The sequence below is a fragment of the Achroia grisella genome, unplaced genomic scaffold, assembly GCF_030625045.1.
Source record: "Achroia grisella isolate CSIRO2021 unplaced genomic scaffold, CSIRO_AGI_Agris_v1 utg780, whole genome shotgun sequence".
In the NCBI taxonomy this organism is placed as follows: Eukaryota; Metazoa; Arthropoda; class Insecta; order Lepidoptera; family Pyralidae; genus Achroia; species Achroia grisella.
The window spans coordinates 6,500,704-6,516,949 of NW_026713020.1; the positions used below are offsets into that span (position 1 = coordinate 6,500,704).

Genomic DNA, 16,246 nt, shown 5'->3' on the forward strand with positions numbered 1-16,246 from the left:
TTAGTACAACGCGCTACTTTCGATGGGCACGGGTTCGATTCCTCTCTGGGTCTAGCACCCATAACACAAGTTCTATTTGGCTTAGAACTAGATAGCGCTTTGTGAATTGTCCAGGGTTATTATTGTTTTATAATGTAATGTAAAAATGTAGATGGTTTATTCCTCAGAATATGCCACTAATCCGTTCGCTAGTTTTTGCGTGAAAGAGTAACAAACATCCATACATACTAACAAACTTCGTGCTTACAATATTAATAAAATTATAATGTTGCAAGTCTACAAGTACTCAATATTTATTATTGATACATTTTTATAATTAACTAGCTATTCGGCCAGGCTTCGCACGGGTGTATATATATATTTTTTTTTTTTTTAAATATAATATTCCACAGACATATTCGTCCGTGCCTTTTTTAATTTACTTTAATATTATAATATTTATATAATTTCCACTTTTGTACAACTCCAGCCGAGATGTTACAATTTGCCTAACAGTGGCCAGAACCACCGCTGGCCGGCCGGGGGAGTTGACAACACATCTTTGACGAACCATCTTTATTAGGAGGATTAGATTTCCCAATATGCATATACAATTATATAAATCTTACACTACTACTAATTTCACAGTTTTCCTTACATTGTGTTGTATTGTTACAGGTGTACATGTATTATATATATAAACCTTGGTCTAGAATCACTCTATCTATTAAAACAAACCGCTTCAAAATCCGTTGCGTAGTTTTAAAGATTTAAGCATACATAGGGACAGACAGCGACAGCGACTTTATTTTATACTATGTAATAATGATGTAGGCAGTTTAATAAACTAAAAATGTATTCTGATTATCGTTCCCATATAATATAAAGTGTATCTCTCGATCGCAAGTTGGTATCGAACAGGATCGATAACGATACCATCGCAGCATCTCACCTGATTGTCTTAAGATACAGTGCAGTCCCGCTTCGGCGAATATCATTTGGTACACAGTTATATTTATTACTAGCTTTTACCCGCGACTTCGCTCGCATAACTTCATTACTGGCTGCTAGATGGCGCTGAAATAACAAAATATTGACATATTTTTTGTTTTTTTTATAAAAATATTTTTTTTTTTTAATAAAAAGTATCCTATCATTCTGATACTTCCAAGAACATGTGTACAAAATTTCATGATGATCGGTTCAGTAGTTTGTGCTTGAAAGCGTAACAAACATCCGTACTTTCACATTTATAATATTGGTAATTAACTGACTACTGTGAAGAACTGATAACAAACTCAGCTCGTATTCTTTTCAAATGAGGTTGTACATACAATAGTACAGATTCATTTTTAAATTTTGGAGAATAGAGTGACCACCAGCATATGTCAAAAGGAAATAGTCTAATCAATGTTCGTAATCCGAACAGACCAGTCCCCAAAAGCAACACCCGTTCACGAGTATGACGGATGAGCCAGCCATCATTGCAATCAACCATATTAGAGCGGGCACTGGTCTCGGCTCACCACGCCGCCACAAGTTTGAACTTTATAGCTATCAAAACTGTTTCATGTTGCTCCACAACGTCATTTATAGTATTTACAACATTGGCTGTAATTTAAAAAATAAAAAATAAACATTAAATTAATTAAATACTTATAAAGTACTAAATAAGTAGTATAGCGTATAATTAAAGTAACAAGCCTAGAATTTAATATCCGAGGATAGTCTTTATAAATATATGAAAAATATATAGGTTGTATCTGATCTTTTTTATTGGATTATGACGGTTTATTGCACCCGCTAGCGCTATCGTTATACGCTGGCGGCACACCAGTGGAGGGTGATAATATGAGCATGAGGTCAGGTCAGTTTTTTTTTTTGGGCTTATTTGGGCTATTGTCAGATGTATAGCACCTGTAGCACTGCGACCTACTTAGATCTATTGTGCTCGCCCTTTTCAGAGTTCGCTACCTATACCCGTCAGGGACAAGAATTGAAGGATATTCTTAGGAGCGATCGTTTTTATCTCCTCGGGAAAGAGTGTAAACTTTACAAAGGAGATATTTCGTTTATGCATGAGTGGGCTACAACCACATAGGATATGAAGCGGCGTTTCTTCTTCAGTTTGGCAGAATCTGCAGATACTTGTCGTGCATAGGCCTAGTTTAGCCATATGCTTGTTTAATTTGCAGTGTCCTGTGAGGGCTCTAGTCATCATGCATATGTTGTTTTTACTCAATAGCAGTAATCTATTGGTCAGTTAACCCATCGTGACAAATCTATCAGGAATTTATCAAGATGATTACCCGGGAGAACTATACATGGTACATTGCTAGCTATGTGGTCATCAGTCCACATTACCAACAATCCATCAATCAAACATCATCCAAACATCAATCTAAAATGTAAAGTAAGAATAAAATTATTTAAAAGAGTTTTCAACACACAAGTTTCTTGCTCGCTCTTCTTGTGATGAGACAGCATTCCGAATGAGCGGTAGATTAAAAAAAATGTAATGACTATTCAAAAGTGCTTCAATGTAAGTTTATTTGAATAAATTATTTCTATTCTATTCTAATCCCTTCACCCTTCTGTATCAGATATTATAATGTAATAACAAAACCAATTGCACTAATTACCTTTTGGATTGCGGATTACAATACTGCAAACTGGTTTGGCAAACGAACAGAGCAAGCACTGCCAACGGCTATTACCGATATTTGTATCGTTTACAACATATTGTATTGCCGCTATTGTTTGACTGTATGAAATATACCACAATATTGTCACTTTTATTGTGGAACTAGCTTTTGCCCTCGGCTTCGCTCGCGTTAAGAAGTATTATTATTAATTAGGTATAGTTTTTGAGGCTTTACCGTACTTTCATACAAACTTTCATCCCCTATTTTATACCCTTAGGGGTGAAAGTTATCAAAATCCTTTCTTAGAAGATGCCTACGTCATAACATCTACCTGCATGCTAAATTTCAGCCCTATCCGTCCAGTGGTTTGAGCTGTGCGTTGATAGATCACTATGTCAGTCATCTTTGAGTTATGTATATATTATATATATATTATAAATAGCGAGGTATCCAATTCCAGGATATTATTATATATATAATAGGATACCTCGGACACATACAATTTGTATTCATGAGAATATTGGTTTAGTCTAGGCCTTCATGTTTGTGAGTATGGATAGATAGATGAATGGATGTTTGTTACTCTTCCATGAAACTACTGAAAGGATTTTGATGAAACTTTGCCGTAATACCTATACATCAAAATAACATATAGGCTATAAATTGCACACGGGTGAAATCGCACCTAGTTAATCCATAATAAAGGTTTCAAAACTGGAATTTTAAAGAGTAACAATCAAGTTTCTTGATCATTCTTATGATGAGACAGCTTTCCGAATGACCGGTAGATTAAAAAAAAAAATGAGATGACTATTCAAAAGTGCTTCAATGTAAGTTTATTTGAATAAATGATTTTCTATTCTTTGTCGCTAACAAGCGTATAAACCGGCGGCACAGATAATTAATCCATAAAAAAATGGCTTCCAAATTTACCGCTAAACATTGTCCTAAACGGGCCGACACCTCGCCCACTGCGCCTGCGCACCTGTGCATTGATACCGCGGTAATGGCTGCATTTTCACTTCACATTTGAGATTCCTCTCGTGATTAATGGACCTTTACTTACCCACAAATAACGTGCACTCTTTTTATGTATATGATTATGGTTAAATTTCATTTTAAAATCATAATTCACTTGAAGCACTGGATTAAATTGTAACACTTATACGCCGACGGTCTCGGTGATCTAGCGGTTTAGCACGCTTTACTTCTGATGGTCGCGGGTTCGATTTCTCGTACGGTGCAAACGACATATAAAATATACGGCAGGTAAAGCCGTGGTGCTCTGTTAGTATAAATACAGTACCACGGTAAGCATAGCTTACAGTATGGGTACTACACAACGGATGTAAATTAGTTTTTTTTTTTAAATACATACGTAATATATATATATAGAAAGTACCCAGACCGTTACAAACATTCATAATTACGAATACTAATGTTTGGATCGTGCGGGGAATCGAACCCGGGTACATCGAAAGTAAAGCACTGTCATGTTATGTACCCTGTTTTTTTCTAAATGCATATATTTTATTTATTTATTTAATTCGAGCAACTTAATAAATAAATATACCTTACAGACTAACATACATATAGTACGGGATCGGTGGTCTAGCGGTATAGGACACCGCCTTACTTCCGATAGTCGCGGGTTCGATTCCTCGCAATTAGCAAACATTTGTATTCATGAGTATGATTGTTTTCGTCGGTCTGTGTTTTCTATATATATTACGTGTCATATTTACAAAAAAAAATCTATTAGTTGTCTAGTACCCATAACACAAGCATTGCTTATTTAGGACTAGACAGCACTGTGTGGATTGTTCTAGATTTTTATTACTGTTGTTCTAAATGCTACAGGTCTGGTAAGAGAATTATTAAATCATTACTCTGTGCAGTTTGTAGAAAGTCCTTTGTATACTCCATTGGCCACGTGGTCTGCTGCCGGTACAGACTTATCTGATGTACAAAAGAAAGCCGAATGCGTTAAACGGTAGTTAGTTAAGCACAATTATTATTATTTAGTACAGCGGCGAATAAAGGAGACGCCCACGCGGGATCGCAGACTGTAACAATGTTCATAGTATAGACATGGTCTCCATTATTTGTATTATCATTAACTACGTGGTAATTTCAAACTCATTTAAGACCTTACGTCCTTTTATGCAAGGCTTATTTTTTATCACTATCCCTACCAGTACCAGTGCGGTCGTAATTTTTTGGAACTATTCTAGTGTTGCTGCTGCTGGCCTTTACAACTTCACATACGATAGGAGGCGAGTGCAGATGGCACTTCAAACCCGAATGAATACGAACGGATACGGCTCTAGTCTGAGGACGCTAGGGGATCGGCTAGCTATTTCAATTGGTAACAGTTAAAGATATTACGTGAAGTCAATATTTAAATAAAAGACAACTTTTGATATATAAGTCCTTTTTTATCGCAAGAAAAAATCAAGAGGCCGTTCTTTCATAAGAGAGGTGAAGAGGGATAGTGTGGAATTCTTATCAACTAAAAAACCTCACGATGTATCTACAAGCGTCAAGCCATATCGCGATATAGCATTAGCATATTACCGTGACTTTCGTTACGTTAGCCCGCCCTATAGATGCTGTAGGGCAGGCCCCATCACGTTGTTAGGGAGCCCTATTCAATTGTAAAATTGACTAGGAACTCCTGCTTAGTAGACATTAGTATATAATGTTTATGTGTCATAATATTTATACAGTAAACTGCAACTTTGTTTGCAAAGAAGCCTCTCTCGGAACGGAAGTGGGACGTAAAATTTTAATTGTCTCCTGAGATCTTGCTCGCTACAGATTTTACTTCGACAATAACACAGAATGGCAACACCGTCTCTCTAAATGTATACTTAAATCTGTCATATCTTTATGTGGTTTATTTCGTCCGTTCTTTTGGTCGTAGTTATGGCCGTATAGATATTAATTAGATTAGTATCTATACCAATATTATAAAGTTAAAGAGATTTTTCTCACTTATTCATGTAGGACATTTCAGCTGCTTATGAACATAAAGTTTTTTGTACTAATATTTTTCAGTCCAGTTTAATACACAGATTCAATTTAGAACAACTGGCAATTAAGTCAACTGAATTTCTTTTTCTTTAAGAGTTTTCTTTTAAATTATAAAATAGTTTTTTTTTTAATTAAACTACTCTCTTAATACTACCTCAATGACAAATAATCCAGCGTCTTATCCACTATATTCCATCGTTAACTATAAATGAGCGATGATATCTGCGCGCGCGCAACCGTCGCCCGCTCGAAATCATCCTTTGTAGGTATTTATTAACAATTGTACTGCTTTGATACGTTTCTGTGATACCATTTAATTACTGCAGTGATTTATTATGCGCGTGACTCAATAAAAATACAATACGTTTGTTAAGGAATAAAAAAATTACAGTAATAAACGTATGTGGAAAGGTCGCTATTACATACTGCAAAAAGATCTGATAAAAATCTTGAGACTTAGTTATCGTGTGATTATAATTTATATTTTTAATATGCTAGTATATTTATTACTGAAATAAGTAAGTATATAGTATAAGTGTGTAATATTATTGTTAACTGTGTTATGAGTACCATAAATATAGTACTTACTATACAGTATATACTATGTAATATTATTTATTTATAAAAAAACAGACATTATAAACAGGAAACAGGAAGATGTCTGCCTATTATACCTTTTCGCAACAAAACAATTCAAAAGATTTAAATAAAAATCGTAAATAAAAAGCGAGGACTGACATAGCTTCTGATTAAAAAAAAAATAGAGGAATTTACGGGTAACAAATATCGAAATTAATGATGACATCAAAACTATTTTTTTTTAATTCAGCATAAACTACAACTGTAAAAAGAATAAAAGCCCTAGCGTGATGTTCCATAGTTTTATAAAAGTGTAAGGACAGATAGATTAAAGAAAGAACTTTTAACAGTTTGGAAAGTAAACCGGCGCTTTCAGTTACTAATTTAAAATGAGTGCAGCCTTCGTTCTAGTAGTAAGTAGAGCTGCAAAGGTACCGACAAATGTAGTCCTCGTATATACTAGTTACAAAGACTGATACTTGTTACTACAGTATCGTTACGTTACTAGTAACTTTTAATACAATTGATAGCGCACTATTCTTTTAGGTCGTAATTGTCCTTGTTTTTAAACCGTATTCGGTATATTTTGGAGTTTTTTGGGCGTAAATATTTGATTTTGTTTATGAGATCGCAATTATATAATTTCGCCATATGTTCTAGTGACTTTAATAACTAGATAATCAGGTATATAAAGTGAATGGGGGCTTTACTATTAAAGCACTTGTATCACCTTGTAGAAAGTCATTGGCGTGGGTAACTCAGTATCAGCTATTTCAGCTGCTAACCAACTTGCTTATTAATGTGTGTAACAGTTAGAGGGTGCCATTAGGCCGTGATATTGTACGATATGGAGACATGACATCTAATGGCAATACAAGAGTGATACCACGGCTGTCATAGGAAAATATTATGTCCATGATACTCTTCAGCTTGTTTGTCATTTACTTAAAAGATAACTACAGTAACGTATTGACTAAGAATAACTACAGTCACAGTATATAAGCAATGTTCAAAATAGAATATAACTACATGTCGTTATTTATTTCTTGTAGCTATTTAGTACTTCAGTACAAAAATAACGATACGGTACTTCAGTACCGATATCGTACTAGTTACTTACTCGGTATATACCACTTACGACCACTCTACGCACTAGTAAAAATATCACCAAACTTTGTACCCGGCTGTCGTGATGTTGGTTTAATTGATTGAGAACGTAACTTTTGCGGACACAACCAACTTTCTTTGAACGTGCTCTCTTATACATTCTTGAGGTATTACCATCGGTACAATGGTAACTGTTTAAAGAAATTCACATTATGGTTTCACCTCACTAGATAATATCAAATCAAAAATCATTGATTATAATTATGACTGAGTGACTGCAGAACGCTAATATTTTTTTAATTAAATATTATTATAAATAAAATTTGTAAATATTTAAATTATTATTATTAATTAATTATTTAATTTATTTTAAAATAATTATGTTATTGTATTTTGCAATAAATTTATTAAAATAATATTAGTCTTGTGCTTTTGATACACTGAAACTTATTTGTACTAAATGACGATTCAGACAGACTCAGTGGTCTAGCAGTTTAGCGGTTAGCACACCGTTTTATTTCCGACGGTCGCAGGTTCCATTTCTTGGATGGTACAAACGTTTATATATATTATATATACATGAATATGATTGTTTGTTTTCGTATGTATTACAAAAAAATATATAAGTATTTTTGTCAGTTGTCTAGTACCCATAATACAAATACTGCTATTGGGACTAGATGGCTCTGTGTTAATTATCCAGAGTTATTATTATTATGAAATGAAGGACTATTGTGTATTAACATATAAGAGTATTTATTTCAACTGTTTTTAAATATTTTTATATTATAAAGTTTTCAAACATATTGAACCTTTATGTTCGAAATTCAAAAATATAAACACTTCAAATAAAAAATTTTTAAACATATTGTACCTTTATGTTCGAAATTCAAAAATATAACACTTCAAATTAAAAAGTTTTTAAACATATTGAACCTTTATGTTCGAATTTCAAACACTTTAAATTAAAAAGTTTTTAAACATATTGAACCTTTATGTACGAATTTCAAACACTTTAAATTAAAAAGTTTTTAAACATATTGAACCTTTATGTTCGAATGTCAAACACTTTAAAAAGTTTTCAAACATATTGAACCTTTATGTTCGAAATTCAAGCACTTTAAAGAGTTTTCAAACATATTGAACCTTTATATTCGAAATTCAAGCACTTTAAAAAGTTTTCAAACATATTGAACCTTTATATTCGAAATTCAAGCACTTTAAAAAGTTTTCAAACATATTGAACCTTTATATTCGAAATTCAAACACTGTGCGACGACTAATATTTATTACTTTTCCATACAAAAAAATACCTGTAATACCCATTACGTAAGAGGCTCGAACTATCGGAGAAATTCGAGTTTAATACGACTTCGGTATACAATAGAGTTAACATGGTAATGGGAAAAGTTGTAAAATCTCTTAGATTGCGTTCGTTCATGCTGAAATGATAAGTAAAGTTAGACACGGCTGCAAGATCAATACTCGAGATATGGGATTTTGGGGAAGCGGCCTACATCGGGCACCGGTAATAAGAACACCCACACTTTAACACATTCAGGGAGTGTTGATAAATAAAATAATTCTTAATAATAATATACACGCGAAAGTTTGTTAGTATGGATGTTTGTTACTTTACGCTAAAACTACTGAACGGATTTTGATGAAACTTTACAGTTATATAGCTTATTCATCAGAATAACACATAGGCTATATTTTATATTGAATGCGGGTGATATCGCGGGCACAGCTAGTATTAAATAAATAATAGAAATAGATTTAATCTTTATTCAAATAAACTGAACACAAGCACTTTTGAATGGTCTTTTTTTTATTCTACCACTCAAACGGAACTCATGACAAGAAGAATGAGCAAGAAACTTGTGTATTGCTCTTTTGAATGAATGTTATTTTAAATAAATAATTACACAATAACAAGTAAGAGGCATGCGATAATCAACATAGAAACCGCTACGCAATTATTCTTAGTGCAATCAGATAATATTGTCTACCAAAAATTAAAATTTTATACTTCCTAATATGAATATAAAATGATTCTGTATTTTTTAAACATGTACAAGCTTATTTAAAAAGAATGAGAGTTTCTTGTCAATTCTTCTAAGCTCGAAAACACTACGACTCCAAGATTTGACATATTATAATAGTCTGTAATAGACCTACATGAATAAAGATATTTTGATTTTAAAAATATAATAATGACGATTTCCTCGTAGTCTAGCGGTTAAGCTGGTGTGCTTAACCGCTAGCTGCTTATGGTCATGGATTCGATTCCGGTATTATACAAATATTTGTGTCGTGTATATCTAACTCGAAGATAAAGTAATTTATTTATTTGCAAATCTCTTGATGGTACATTTTTTATAAGATTTTCAACATCGTTTTTAGAATAATAATAACTCTACACAATTTAATAAATTATTGAATCTCTCATCTCTCATCTCAAGTATTTAATAATTCATTATATTACATCATAATTCACACTGTGCCATCTATTCGTAAGCTAAGCAGAGCTTATGTTATGAGTACCAGACAACGGGTAGAAAATTTGAATTCATTTTCAAACACTCAGACCAATAAAAATAATCATACTTATAAATACAAATGTTTATACTGTGCTATAAATCGAACCCGCGATCATCGGTTGTAAAACGACATGCAAACCGCTAAACCACCGGGGCCGTCGTAAACGTTATATCACTTAACCTATTACAACCCCTTTTTGTTACTAAATGTTATAATAACAGAACTGTGTAAAGTCCGTCACAGCATAACCACAGTGTAAAACAAAGTAAGTGGATGTAATGTGACACGCTGCAAAAAGCCCACTGCTGTGGACACCTGCGTTATGAGTTTAAGCTCTCTTGTGTAATTAGTTTTTGTATTAAATTTACATAATAATTTTATTAAACATTTTATACATCAGTATATTTTAAATAATTATATGTTTATCTATACTAATATTATAAAGCCTAAGATCTACTAGTTGGAATCTAAAAGTTCTTTTTGTGTTGGATAGTCCATTTGTCGAGGAAGAGTTTAAGCTATATAACATTACGCTACGACCAATAGAAGTGAAGCATCAGTGAAAAATGTTCCAAAAACGGAGAAAATTATATTTGACGGCTTCGTTGCGTTAGCCACGCGAATGTAGTCGCGGGAACAGCTAGTGTTGGAATAAATGTTGAATAAAAATATTGTTAGTGTTTAATTATAATAATAACCAAAATTGACATTTGTTTTGTCTAAATAGACATACGAAATCGTAGCTGAAATATATGAAATAAATAGTAAAGACTTTAGAAACCATATGTACCATAAAATTTTAAGCAATAATTATTTATTACTTAGAGATCGGTTCCGCCTTCGCGCGAATGCTTTACAATCTTTGAACTTATCGACTTCTCCTGTACCTACTGTAATATGCATGTATTATATTATAGTAATATATATACACATACATATATACCTTCCTCTTGAATAACTCTATCTTTTTCTGCATTAAAACTTGTTGCGAAATTTAAAGGATATATAAGAACAAGTAGCGGCTGTGGCTTTATTTATAGAATTTACCACTAGGCAATTATTTATTACACAAATTTTAATATATGAAACATTCTTCTCGTACTTTAACATAATTGTGACAGAAATAAGAAATATTAAAAAAATTGTACACATTTAAATAATCTCTTAATAAAGGATCTCTTCCTCTCTCTTTCTACCGCCTACTTTGTGAGTGATCTGGCGTGGAGATAGATAGATAAAATTATGATATAAAAAAGTAATTTAGTTTATTTTAACAATGACATACAATTTTTTTATATACCTCTTTGTAATATATGAACAAGACCTTGTTATTCGCAACTTACAAAAATAAATAGGTAAATGTACTTAAAAAAGGTTTTTTAAATTAATATCGACTTTATACATAACGTTCTATATTGAATATAACATAATTTTTTCGGTAATAATTTATTCTTTCCAAACCATTTAAGATACAAAAATACATTTTTTTTCTGTTCGATAATAATATCACATTAAAAAAATATGATAAATTGAAGATACCAAAATATATTTTGTTTTTCTGTTTGATAAATATACCACATTAAAATTTCACAGCACACCTTATTTCAGCTTTTAAATTCAAATAATGAGCAGCCAGTAGGTACTTCCCGCTCGCTCGCTAAAACTCTTGAAACATTTTGTTCACATTATAAACTGTGCAGGTGACGTCACAACATGTCTGCCGTGTTAAAACATGGCCGTTCCGCCACTGAAAAATTTATAGCTTACTATCACAACAATTTGTTTTCAAGTAACTCTAACATGAGTATAGGTGTACGTTTAAGTAGATTTTATACCTATGTTTTGTTTACTTTTATACTAAATTAAAAAAATTTCATCGACAATTCAACGCCATCTAGTCCCAAACTAAGCAGAGCTTGTTTTAGGGGTTACTAGACACGGGCGGGTCTCCATGAGGGTTTTTCTCCAAGTAAAAAAAAAAGTAGTAACCGAGTCTCATCTCATATCATATAGGCGACGGCTTGGTCTAGCGGTTTAGCAGACTACTTTACTTTGGATGGTCGTTAGTTCGATTCCTCGTACGGTGCAAACTTTTGTACTCATGAATATGATTTGTACCGGTCTGGGACATTTTTATTGTAAATATATACATAAAAAGCACCCAGAACTCTGTTACTACACGAGTAGTACAAATTAAAAAAAGTCAGTTGATATTTAATTAGTATTTTTTTTGTTGTAGGACGAACCACCCTCATCAGGTGATAGTGGTGATGAAAGTGGCAGCGAACCAGAGTCACCCAGCGAGAAGCTACTCCACGCCCAGAACTTGAAGCAGGAGTGGACTCACGCTGATACCAGCGACAGAGAAGGCAGCAAAAGGTAAAGTTCTTACCTTACTTTCAAATATAGAAGTATCTATAAAAATACACTCTAGAAAAAGAAAGCAGCAAAAGGTAAGGTACTTACCCCCACTTTCAAATATGATAGCATCATCTACACAATATGCTCTAGAATGTAAAATCGATCCAATACATTAAATAGTATATATTTTATTTCTATGTAACTTATAATACTATTATTATTTATTTTTAGCATTTAATTAATTTAACTTTTTTTTTGTTTAAATCCGCTACAGTTAGCGACATATAATAATAATAATTAAAACCTAGGTCAATCGCAAAAGTGCTTAAATTAAGTTTATTTGAATAAATTATTTTCTATTCTATTCTATTCGTACTATAATAGGATGAAGTCGCGGCCACAGCTAGTGTAGTACAAGTAATAAGATAAATATATTTGTTGATTCTTCTCCCAGGGATCATTTAAGCGAGCCTTTGCCTTCCACATCATCAGCCACTCAAGAAGCAGACAGCAGCAAATCCAGCCAGCCTTCCTTGCCGAAACTCTTGCCAAAGATCGACCTCCCTGGAGGTGCAATGTTGTACCATAGTGGAGTCCTTGCTGGGTTGGATTCGCTTGGCTCCAACATTGGTTTAGGTAATCTGGCAATGGGTTACCCTCACAGCTTCATATTGGGGCTGGCCAATCAAGGACAAGAAGGCGGTAAGTAGCATTCTTCTATACCTCTTATCTTTCGCGTATGTCTCTGGGCTTGACCTGAAAATCAGTGGTTTGCTCGAGTAAACAATACACTTCAGTTTCATCAAAATCTGTTCAGTATTTTTGCGTGAAAGAGTAACAAATATCAAAAGTTTATATCCCATCCCATTCCATCAAAAGGTACTTGATATCTTCGATTTTTTATACACAACACAAACTGGTGGAAATTTCTTTTTTTTTAATTAAATATAGAAATATTAAACTTTTTAAAAATATACAACTCTACAATATTACATTTTAATAATGTTTTTCTAATTCTAGCATCATCATCAACCCAGCCCCAGTTTATTACGATCCCGTTATCCGTTGCGATGGCTGCAGCGGCTAACCCAGCATCCACCAGCAATGGTGGTCCAGTGAGTGCCTCTAGCGACGACAGTAGCGAGCTGCAAGATCTTAGCACAGGGAGGAAGTGACCAGAAGAGTATGTAGCTAAATAATATAATATTGCGTATATTTATATATTAATTATATATCTCAAGGACAATTCACACAGCGCCATTTTGATCCAAGTTAAGTAGAACTTATGTTATGTATGATAGAGCATTGGTATTAAATAACTGATAACACAGAAAGGCAAGTTATAAATAAATACTATACTACTTCAATATAAATATTTTATTGTGCGATGAATCGAATCCGCGACCACTACACAACCGAAGCCGTCATATTTTTTATATTATAAAATTTATGTACTAAAAAATGTATGTGTAGTATGGATCTGTATAATATATTATCTACGAAATATATTGTAGATGTCTAGGCTTGAGGCTAGTCTTTATTAAAACAGGTAAATGTCTACATACAATTTGTTTAACCTACTTGATGGAAAAGAGGGTACGATTGAATTGAAATTATTATTATACATTTTCTAACACACAATAACATTATATGTTTTTGTTACAGATAACAACAAAGCTAAGGAGTAATGCTTAAAAATAAGTATCATATATCGCTTACCAAAGTTTTGTATTTGGATGTTTAAATTGTATAACAGCGAAAAAAAACCATTATTATATATTATGTATAACTCTGTAACATAATTCTTCATTGCAAATAGACTTATATTATATCTAAATTAACTAACAATTTGTTGTATAAATATTATATTTTGTTTTGTGTAATGGCAAGCAGAAACATCTAATGGCAGAATTGCAACCATGTTATTTCGGACTTCTCTAATGCTGTTGACCGCAGCTGGCCTTTACAGCTTCATCGGTCGATAGGTAGTGCAGATAATACTCCAAATCCGCGGAACTTCTCTAATGCTGTTGGCCGCACCTTACAGCTTCATCGAATGATAGGAACGAATGCAGATGACTCTCCAAACCAGCAGGTCATATGGAGCGTCTGAAGGCAGACGGATACGACTTTAGTCTGTGAGCACCGTTAAGGTTTCGATCCTCGGCTCAGGCCGTCGTAATTTCGAACCCCTTTTGAATTGGACGGAGAAAAAATATAAAAATATATACGTTATTTTTTTTGTTAGTGCCTAAACTGTCTTACTCCCTATTTTTAAAACTTGGGTCTCGAAGCCAGATTTATTTTGTCGAGAGGTCATAGATAAAATAAAAAGATAATTACTTATTGACTCTATTTTGTATAATAAAAAAAAATATAATTTACTATGTTTCATGGATAAAACCCACTGGCATATGTTGTATTTTTAACCTGGAGCTTTAAGGCATTACCATAAAGCTCAGTTTACAATTTAAGAAAAGGTTTACATATTCCAAAACTTTAAATAACACTCCTATATGAATAAATGCTTAAAGAAAACAGGAATACAACTCACACAGGAATATAATATCGGACAAACGGTTGTCGTCACATAGAACGCAACAGATTACCAAAACTTAAAAAAAATAGTAAATAAAAATCAAAAAATACTTTTGATAAATCAACATATATACTGTAACGTCCCCATTCCCCTAATTGGGGAGGGTTAGGGGTTGTGATAGTGCTCTCACAGCAGATTTCCATCAGCGCCGCAAAGTCTGAAAGTATGGTTAACTAGTCTTATCAAAACAGACGAATTCATATAATGATCATATGAAATATAGAAATACTTTGTTTGCTGTACCATTACATAAATTAACTATTACTTTGAGAATAGTAACTGAAACTCTAGTTATTATACTTCAGAGTGATCCTTCTATACTCAAAACAAGGAATTTTAACTAAATATATAAATACTATTGTGTAACTTATTATATTGATATATATAGAATACTGTTTGTATAAAAAAATATATATATTGTATTTTTGTACCGAAATTAATCCTTTGTATAGGCAGGCAATGTTTCAACAATAATAATCGTTATTTATTGCCATTTATTTTAAAATAAATAAATGGCATTAAATAACAGGAATGTGAAAATAATGTCATTAAAAGTAAAATAATTAAATGTTAATTATTATTAAGTACTAATACAAAATTATCACTTATTTTAACTTATTATTAGGTAGGTAGTTATTTATCGTTGAAACTTGCCTCATTACATATAAAAAAATGGTTGCTTTTCAATCTTTTAAGCAAAATAAAATATCAATATAATAATAGTATTGAACATATAAATAAATACGCGAAACAAAAACTTTGTAGCCCTTTTTACGGAATTTCGTGAACGGATGATTATGAAATTTCTCACACTTATAGTTTATATAGAGGAGGAGTGCAGAATCATATTTTATTAAAATTATACATCAATATATGTATAATAAATTAATAAAAAACGTTACACACACCGCCACGTACTCGACACAACACGTATATATACTCTTTTGTTTATTGTTGTCTGTGGTCAAATTGAGACTAGATTAATATTGTTTGTTTTGAATATTATTTGTCTATAGTCTTACTGAGTGTTAAATTAATTATGGTCGAATTTCGACCACTTAGCGACCACTATTAGATTAATTAACCATATTTTGTCAAATAAAAGATATATTATATTTACGTCTTGTGAAAAAACTGCAAACCAATTTCTTTTCTTTTAATATTTTTTATACGCATTGCATAAAAAGATTGAAAAACAAAATATTTCGTCTCTAGGTAATATTTAATTTCTATACTCCATTAGGGCTTGATCTTTTGCATTTTGTGTTATGTTACAGATAATTTTAATTTCTTATTATGTACTTATTAAAACAAACGATTTGTAATTTTGAATTAATATCATTTTACGAGTTTCATTCTTTAGAATATATTTTTACAGTGTTATATTGAATAGTCT

General features: G+C 32.4%; 1 protein-coding gene across 2 annotated transcripts in view; it reads left to right on the plus strand.

The window, feature by feature from the left end:
* LOC131851120 (serum response factor homolog) overlaps positions 1-14,805 on the plus strand; it is a 315,325-nt gene extending 300,520 nt beyond the window's left edge. For both annotated transcript variants that reach the window (XM_059201553.1, XM_059201552.1), the window contains 4 exons: positions 12,130-12,269; positions 12,706-12,953; positions 13,272-13,434; positions 13,917-14,805. In XM_059201553.1, coding sequence (XP_059057536.1) covers positions 12,130-12,269; positions 12,706-12,953; positions 13,272-13,426 — 543 coding nt within the window. In that variant the 3' untranslated portion in view covers positions 13,427-13,434; positions 13,917-14,805. The remainder of the gene's footprint in view (positions 1-12,129; positions 12,270-12,705; positions 12,954-13,271; positions 13,435-13,916) is intronic.
* Positions 14,806-16,246: the final 1,441 nt, after the last annotated feature.